Source organism: Ursus arctos, unplaced genomic scaffold (assembly GCF_023065955.2).
Source record: "Ursus arctos isolate Adak ecotype North America unplaced genomic scaffold, UrsArc2.0 scaffold_27, whole genome shotgun sequence".
NCBI lineage: Eukaryota > Metazoa > Chordata > Mammalia > Carnivora > Ursidae > Ursus > Ursus arctos.
Genome location: NW_026622952.1, coordinates 27,348,575 through 27,357,919, shown reverse-complemented (window position 1 = coordinate 27,357,919; position 9,345 = coordinate 27,348,575). Strand labels below are relative to the sequence as shown.

Here is a 9,345-nt window from a genome sequence, read left to right as displayed (position 1 = left end):
ACAAAACACCCTCAGCCCTGGTTTCTGTGAAGGTGGTGGCACAGGGGTCACAGGGGACAGGGTGGGGGGCACACCCATGAACCCCCTGTACTTAGGATATTCTAGCAGGGCATCAGGAAGGCCCAAGCTGGGCCCAGGAGCAGATCCTACGGGACTGCCCGGCTCCTGTGAACCAGCGTCTGGAACCAGCACATGGGGTCTGGGGGTGAGGGCCAGCTGCCAGGCACAGCCATAGGGGACCAGAACTTGGGGACAGATGGCTCCCTGGCCCCTGGGAACACCCTGAATCCCTCAGGAAATGTCAGGCAGATGCCGCCTCAGCTCCCCCTGGAGCCCACCGTAGCATTCAGCTCCTCACCCAATGGGTGATTTTGAACATTTGTTTTAAAGGATCACAAAGTTAGAGAAATTGTCTTAGCCAATTAATCTTCAAAGCTTCCTAAATAGCGCCCTGCCTGCTGGTCTTCTGTCCTTTTCTGCCCAGGCCAAGAAATCCCCACTGAGGAAGCAGCATAAAAACCAGAAAACTGGGAAGTGGCTAGAAATAACCTGGGAGGGGCAGGCGGAGAAAGCTCCCTGACACATAGGGACCCCCACTCCGCAGGTGGGTTTGGGGGAAGCAGCCCCGCAGGTGAGGCAGGGTGTGGATGACTAGGGTGGGGGTCCCCGGGCCTCCTTGGTGACAGGACATGGATAGCTCTCCCTTGAGACAAGGAAAACTCCAGAGGTAGGACCCTGAGGACAGGACGGCAGCGCAGTGCCTCCCCCCCCCCCCCCCGCCTCCTTCCCGAAGGACCTGTGCTCCAAGATCCCGAGTGACCCCAGTTTCTGGGGTATGTACCTGTTTCCTCTGGACAGGACACTGTTCCTCACAGACTTCCTTCTAAGAGATGGTGATCCTTTTTTTAAAAGAGAAATGTGATTAAGTAAAACCGTTGCCGGGATGCTCGCAGTTTCTCAGCTGGGTGCGTCCCTAAATTCCTGAACCATAAACTCTGCCCAGAACACAGGCGCGCCCCTGGTTCCTCACAGACTGAGGGTGAGAGCAGGCGGTTCTCGAATATGCAAAAGATACATCCCAGAAACTTCAGTTGAAATTGGTCATTTATTTATGAAAAAGTCTACGTGTATTGTTTGCGTTTTAAAATGAGGTTTAAGGTGTCATCAAGAAAAGTGCCATCAGCTTTCAGTGACTAAGGTCACCGTTAGCATTCGCCTCAAAGTCGATGCCAATAACCATGCAAACTAATAACGAAAGAGGAAATGAACAATACTTTTATTTTTTTAAAACCTCAGCACTGAGAATGAATTCTACCTTCTCAGAAGCCACTTTCCTTTACAAAATAAGCCACAGTAGGAGCACAGACCACTCGCTCTTTACACAGTGAAGTCGTGTGTTCACAGAATGCAAACAAAAACCCCGTCAAAAAACCACATTCTCTCATTAACCCGTGAACACAAAGTTGCTTTGGTAAATTCTATCAAGAAAAAATACTTTTCTCCCAAAGCACATCAATAAATATATTAAAAACCGCAAACATACTTATTTTCAGTTAGATAGGACAGAAGAAAAAGTTTATTTTTACATGAATCTCTGCAGATAAGAAAAATGTGATCTACAGTGCGTATTCCAATCGCGATCTGGCTTTGTCTTCAGATTTTGAGAAACAGCATCATGAACGAGTGTCGCCCGCCTTGCGTCACAGATCTGCACGGAGGTGAGTTACAGGCACTTAGCGTCGCCACTCAAGTGCAGCGACCTGCAGCGGGTCTCAGGGTCCTGACTCTGCTCCGCCCGCGCGCAGCGCCTCAGACACGGCGCCTTCAGCTCTGGCTCTGACACATGCGCCCAAGTCACAGCCAGCGTGGGTGCAGCTGCAGGGGCCGCAGGGCCACCGCTACCTCCTGAACCCTTTCCCTGAGGACTTGTTACACCAAAAACCACCAGCTTCCCTCTGCATCACCAGACACACCCCCCATTTCAAGGTTCTAACAAACCGGATTTTTATTTTCATGCCACTTAAAACTTGCCGCCCGTTCAAAACTCAGTCAAGTAAGCTTCTTGTTCTATTAAAAAAAGATGGACGGACAGATGGATGGATGGAGGACAGACTGACGCTGTTACCATCAGGAGTCCTGCCACCGGGCCTGTGCGGGTTCCCCCAGGTGAGTTCGCTGTGCAGCACGGACGTGCACGCAGAGCCAACTGGGGGACTGTGTTTTCTCACCAGAGGTATGCACAGTGTCACTGGAGGTTTTTGTTTTTAACCAAAAAAACCCTAAGCCTTTCTTTCCAAACCACCATTGCCTCAGGCAGCCATGGGCGCCGCCTGCAGACACGGCCATCCTGCAAAGGAGCCCTGTGCCCAGTGCGCGGCCCGTCCTTCCTCGGCGTCCGGCAGCAGCCACGGCAACTGGCTCCGTTTGGAAACCAAACACCTGCACGTTATAGAAAAGAGGCACTTGCAGTATTTTATACAGTTTTAACTCCATCAGCAAATTAGTGTTTTCCAAAAACAATTCAGAGAATCAAGTTGCTAAACCTGGTCCACACTTGATGGTACTCTTCAACCTGCAATCACAGAACAGCACGTTTTCAGAAGATCATGAAGATCAAAGCGTCGAAGTTCAGAACGAGTAAGATGAACCCTACAGTAAGAACCACTGTCCCCATCCTCCGTGGACACGGAGACTCCTCTTCCCAGCGCAAGAGATGAAGATGCTTTGCGGAGAGTGGCATTTCATGCTGCATCACATGTAACCTTTGCTTTCCTGGTATTTACGATGAGAAAAAGTTTAATTTGCCAGGTTGAACACAACATAACCTTTGGAAGATTGGTTTCACAGCTGGATCACGGGCTTCTGAGAACAGGAGGGCCCGGCCCTGCCACTACAGTCGAGTGTCAGACACACACACGGATACCACATGCAGGACACGGGGGGCACGGTGGGGACAGGGCACACAGGGGAGGACAGCAGGGCACAGCTCACGGGACCACATCCAGAAATGCTGGGATTAGAGGGCGCAGATGTTTCCCAGCGTGCTGGGGCTCTCCTCCGTCAGCCCGCGGGGAGGAACGGCCCGATGCGGGCAGCCAGAGAAGGTGCTCTGCTCTCGTCCACACGGGAAAGACCAGAGGACCCGCGGACATATGGACAAACACAGCATGAGACAGCAAACTCTCAGACCTGCACAGAGAGAGAGAAGACACAGGGGCCACGTTAGGAGTTGGGGTTTGGGAACGCTCAGGTGTGTGCACCTCTCTGGTCTGCAGTGGGGCCGGATGGTCACTCCAGCTCCTCCCAGTTGTCCGTCAGGTGGCCTCTGCTCTGCCGTCTGATGCCAACCAGCTTCCCGGCCGACCGGAGGCTCCAGCGGGAGCTGTTCCCTGAGCTTGCCAGGCTGCTGTACTTGCTGCAGCCCTTGCCGTCCTCCTCCCAGCCTGGCCGAGGGGGACGGCCACTCGCTGTGTCACCTGCGTCAGCCGTCACATCTTCAAGAGCAAGTGTTGGAGGCTCCCAACCTTCAATCTCATCTGGTTTCTTAGACTGAATAGTCTGTTTTAAAACCAAATTGTCCCAAAACCCAGACTTCTTCTCTGTCTTCAACTCTTCTCTTAACCGTAAGTTAGTTCTGTGGGAGACAAGACAGCCGAGTGTTGGTGACCCAGTGATCTCAGGGCAATTAGTGTCCACTGTATACACCTAACACTCTTTTTAAAAGTTTAAGTCATTTAGAACATGAACACAAATCTATAATATAAATTTTAATTAAAATTAGTAAAGAAAAGTTAGTCACTGCATATTAATGAAACTGTGAAAGCTGTATTTTAAGGTACCACACTTGGCTATACACAAAGAGCTAGTTTTCTTTTTTTTTTTTTAAGATTTTATTTATTTATTTGGCAGAGATAGTGACAGCGAGAGAGGGAACACAAGCAAGGGGAGTGGGAGAGGAAGAAGCAGGCTCATAGCGGAGGAGCCCGATGTGGGGCTCGATCCCGTAACGCCGGGATCACGCCCTGAGCTGAAGGCAGATGCTTAACCGCTGCACCACCCAGAGCCCCAAAGAGCTAGTTTTCATACAAGGAAATACTTGAGCAAAGTAGATAACAGGAAATGCAGAGTCCAAATTAAGAAATATGAGGATAAATATTCCATTTATCAAATCCATTTCCAACAGCTATTCACATACACATAGAGCATGCTAGTCAGAAGAAGTGAGTGGCTAATTTGCTGAACACAAACAAGACTCGGACACCAGGGGGCTGGAGACAGGCTGCTGTCATGCCAGCCCGAGGGCAGGGGCATCCCTGGGGCACCATGGTGCACCCACAGCCCAGGCCGCACCCCCTAGAGTTCCATGCACTGGACAGAGGGACCCTGCAGATGCTGACCCCAGGGACCCCGGCCCACAGCCCTCCGTGGGGGGGAGGGCAGGGAATAGTAAGGAGGCATCCCCGCCATGGGGCTGAAGCAGGGCTGTCTGGGTGCCCTTGGCCCACACAGCAGCTCATTGTGGCCAGGCCCACTGAGGCTCACCTCCCATCAAACATGCCACTGGCAATCCCACTCAGTTCTGACTTATCTTTCCATGTTTAAATCTACTTTTTAAAATTCTGTTTATAATAAACAGCAATATATCAGTTTAAATATATGCAATTTTCTAAAATCTTTTACAGTTCACCAATCCTTTGCATTTTTAACGTTTTCTGCCCCTTGATTTTCTGCAGTTAGTAAACATCTCACACATGGCAAGCTGCTTGAAGGCCGAGTGCAATTTCCAATTGAGTTCAAGTGTTGGTCTGGGAAACCTTCTTTCGTTCCTCCCATAAGCTCTCAAGGTGCTTGCGGCGGCTACCCCTGTGACCTTCTCCCAGAAGCGCATCTTTCTCTCTCTCTTTCTTCTGTTTCCACAGCATCAAAATGAGCACAAGGCGTTTCTGTCCTCTCACCTCCCGTCCGCCTCCTCGCACCTCCCGCTGGGCCCCACGGAGACTTACCCTTTGGACTTGGGGGATTTGCATCTTTCCAGCAGGTGCTGTTCATCGTCTTTATTAAACAGAGAAGTTACTTCTTTCCAACCTCGGAAACTTGCTCCCTGAACCTAAAAGGTTAGAAAAAGATCAACTCTGACAGAGGAAAGAAACAGAAGACAGTTCTGGATCCAGTCACCGTGGAGCCTCAAGTGAGCAAGAGCGCCGTCCCCAGCTCCCCGTGCTCCGAACAGGCTGGGGGCCCGAGCCAGACGGGAAGTCCCACACGTCAGGCTGTGTCTGGCTCTGCGCAGATCCCAAGGTCTGCATTAAGGAAGGAACGGAGGGAAAGGAAGGGCCCTGGGCCTGATGCCTGCCCGGCGAACTCACTCAGTTTCCAGGGTCGCACAGCTGGGCCTGGATGGCTTTACTTTTTTTGTGAGGGAGAGAAGGGGCTGGAGGAGAGTGTAATAGTCCGAAATGTTAAACACGTAACACGACCTAAAGCAACCCCGGAAACTGGACCGGGAGGCTGCGCGACGGCGCTGGCATCCGCCTGAGAGTCTGACGCCACAGGAGCCGGCTCACTGGGCCGCCGGGTGGCCCGAGAGCCAGGGTCAGCTGCTGCAGGCAGCCCGGTGCCCTGCGGTCCCGACCGGAGCAGGCCCGGCCCAGTCCGCGGTCTCAGGAGCCTGCCGCGCCACCCTATGGACACAGACAGACTCGAGAGCGGGGGCGCCGAGGGGGAGCAGCCGGCAAGGCGGGACGCCCGGAGACCGGGTCGCACAAGACGCGGCACAGCTGGGGCCCGTGGCCCTTCGAGGCCAGGGACGGCAGTGCTCACGCGGCCGTGGCTGAAACAGCCCAGGGAGAAGAGGAGGACGGACGTCCGCTCAGCACACAGGAGCCGGGGGTGGGCGTCAGGGCGCGAGGGTCCAGCACCTCTGCCAGGGCCCCAGGATCCCACAGCGGCCTCCCTGATGAGCCCGTCGGGCGAGGCCACGTCTTTCCAGGGGCTCTGCTGCGGGACCTGGTTCCCCTGCTCCCGGCAGGCGCTGGCCGGCCTGGGGGACCCCCACGTGCCAGGGACCACATCTCAGCAGCACGGCCGTGCAGTCCCAGGCCCTCCTGCCGCCCCGCGTTCTCATGGACACTCATTCGCTTCCTGGGTGTTCACGCAGTTCCCAGCGGTGAATTGTCCGTCTCTCCCCCCAGTCGGGCCTCCCCTGAAGCCGGGTGCTCACAGGCGCCTCCCCGGACGTTCCAGACTTGTCAGACACGTTTCGCTGGGTGCAGGAGGCCAGGACACGGGGTCTCCCGAAGGGCCGAGGTTCTTTCCCGTCACATCCTGCCCCGGGTCCGGGTCCCTCAGCGGCCGCCCCACCCCGACCCTGCGGCTGCTCCGAGCATGCGCGCCACGTGGGGTTGGACACCGTTCACTTTGACCATTCACAGCATTTCTGGGGGCAATCGCCTGTGAGACCACAAGCCACAGACGTCCTCTGACGGCTCCTGAGAGGCGAAGGCAGCTCGGACGGAAGTGGGGCAGCACGCGCTAGCCGGGGGCGCGGGAGCCGCCTGGGGGGGCCTCACAGGTGAGGACGCAGAGCTGCACTCGCTGCAGCCCAGACCGGGGAGCGGAAGGGTGCGGGGCACGCACACGGCTCTTCGCCACAAACAACGAGGGCTCCTCCCGGCGGAGACGGCGGTGCCAATCACAGGAAGATCACTACCGTCTGCTCTCATGCACCCAAATACTCAAGTCCTCCCCAAAGAACTGCAGTTGGCGTTGCAGGAGGTACGGGGAAGGCACGGAAGGAAGGCGGTCCAAAGAGGCCAACTTCCAGCCGCAGAGAAACCAGCCCTGGGGTGTGCAGACGCACGACAGCTGCGATGGAGCGTGGCAGACGGGACGCGGGAAGAGAGGACCCCAGGGACTCTCACCACAAGCAGAAGTGTTTCTGAGAGGATGAATGTCAGCGGAACGGGTCGTGGGGATCACTTCACAGCAGGCGTCAATCACGCCATCGTGCCGTCCGGCCACGGTGTCCACTGTTTCTCAGTAAGACGTCGGGGAGGAGCCGCAGCCGAGGGGCCGATGCGCCTCCCCCACACGGTAGCGAACAACTGCCGGAGAAGCGCCCGACACCGCCAGTCTGGGGAGTACGGACCTCCGCACGCGGAACGCGCTGCCCTCCCCGCACTCTGCACGCGGGCCTCCGCCGCGCCGGCCGCCCAGTGCCTCCCGGCCCGTTCCCGCTCACGTGACCCGCAGACGCACCAACGACCGCAGCCCGGGGAGGGGGCACGCGCGCACCCGCAGCACGTGGCGCGCTTCCCTCCGGGTCCGCCCACCACCGTGTGGAAGAGTCCGCGAGCCTGTCTCAGACCCAAATCGGCCTCACACGGCCCACTTCGTACCGTACACGCCCAGCCTTCACCCCCACCTCGCCGCCCCGTGACACGGTGACACGGCGCCCGGGGACAGCCGCCAGCTGACAGGAGGGCGAGGCTCCCGGCAGCACACGTCCAGGGTCACGGCTGTGACACAGCCTCGGAGGCACCACACGTGAGCAGAACAAGTGAGCAACACTCTCTCCGGGAAGGGGAGTTATTAGAAGAGGCGGAAGTCACACAAAACAACAGCGATAAGATGATAAATGGCAGCAGAGACACACACAAAGCAGAGGAGTCCCGCAGTGAGTCCCCATGACACCAGGGGCAGACCCGTGCTTGGCCTGGAGGGGGCCGTCTCCGATCTCGACTCTGGTCCTGAACACGCGTTACACACGCCCAACAGGCTCTGCCTCTTGTGCCAGGAAGGGCCCGAGGGAACATCACAGACGCACTCGGACACGACCGCAGTCACCCCACAGGTCCCAGCCGGCCCTGACCTCAGGGGAGCCACCATCCCAAACGCCCTTCTGAAGGATGCCAGGACTGGGTCTGCTCACAAGGACCTGAGCTTCTCCTGGGATGCTGTGTCTAGACGGGGCATCTTTGTCCCGTCTGGGGGCAGGACACACCACCAAAGGTGAAACAGGCCCAGCGCTTCCTGGAGACACAGGATCGGGGCTTCAGAGTTCTTTACAACTAAGGTTAGGTTCAGGGAGACATGACAGCCAGAAAAACGAAGACAAAATGATGTTCTATAGCCCGAGTGGTACCCAAGACTGCAGAAATGAGAAAATGAGCTTCAGCACAGAACAAGGTGTCCCTTTTGCCCAGACCTCAGCTGCACCTCACTTCATGCCCCATGAGGAAAAAGCTGTGAAATCATCCGTAAGTGACCAAAATTCTTTCTGCTAGAGCAACTTAGTAGAAGTGCCTCCTCACCAAATACGTTCAGAGGCCAGATGACATTTGGAGACAGCACAAAATCCAAAACACGCCCTCGAGCACATGTTCCACTGGCCCCACGAGATTCCAAGCTCTGAGTACAACATACAAATGGATATCTATGAACGGTCACACAGAAAATTCAGAGTAACGCTCTTAATGCACAAGCAAAATGAAAAGTAAAATGAAGAAAAAGAAACATGAAATAACCCAGAAATTCTAGAACTGAATAATCCCTGAGGAGAAAAATTCAAGAGCTTCAACAGCTGACCTGACAATGCAGAAAAAGAGTGAGTGACCTTTGAAATTATCCAACTAGAAGAGCAAAAAGAAAAACGCATGAAGAAAGCCTATGAGAATTATTCCCACATTATGGGAATTCCTGGAGAAGAGAAAGAGACGAAGTATATTTAAAGCAGTAATGACTGAAAGCTTCCAAACCTGGGGACAGAAATGGACATCCAGACCCACAAGGCCCAGGGGACCTCAAACAGGCTGAACGTGAAGACGGCTAGAGGTACACTGTAATTACATTGTCAAAGACAAAGAGAGAACTTTGAGAGAAACAAGAGAAACCAGACAAGTTACATCTAAGGAACCAACCTTACATGGGGTAATTTCTCACCACAAACTCTTGGGGCCAGGAAACGATGGGATGATGTATTCAAAGTATTTACAGACAAAACCCTGTTAACCAGGAATTCTATACCTGGCACAGCTGTCCTTCAGAAATGAGGGGAGATAAACACTTTCTTTAAATAAACAAAATTGGAAGGAGCTCACAGCCACTAGGCCTGCCCTCCATAAAACGCTAAAAGGAGTCTTCTAGGCGGAAGTAACAAAATGCCAATTAACATCATAAAAACATGAGAAGGGAATGTAACACTCACTGGTAAAAGTAAATTTATAGTTGCTCAATTCTGTAATATAGTCATAGTGGTACGTAATTCACTTAAAACTTTAAAGATTAAAAAACAGTAAAAATAACCTAACTATAACATTCTGTCATTGGATACACAATATAAGAAAT

At 54.1% G+C, this 9,345-nt stretch overlaps 1 protein-coding gene across 1 annotated transcript in view; it reads right to left on the bottom strand.

Moving 5' to 3' along the window:
- Positions 1 to 1,255: 1,255 nt before the first annotated feature.
- Positions 1,256 to 9,345, bottom strand: part of TDRP (testis development related protein) — an 81,445-nt gene continuing 73,355 nt past the window's right edge. The window contains exons 6-7 of the mRNA XM_026508519.4: positions 5,004 to 5,107; positions 1,256 to 3,634 (exon numbers count right to left, since the gene is read on the bottom strand). Coding sequence (XP_026364304.3) covers positions 3,289 to 3,634; positions 5,004 to 5,107 — 450 coding nt within the window. The 3' untranslated portion in view covers positions 1,256 to 3,288. The remainder of the gene's footprint in view (positions 3,635 to 5,003; positions 5,108 to 9,345) is intronic.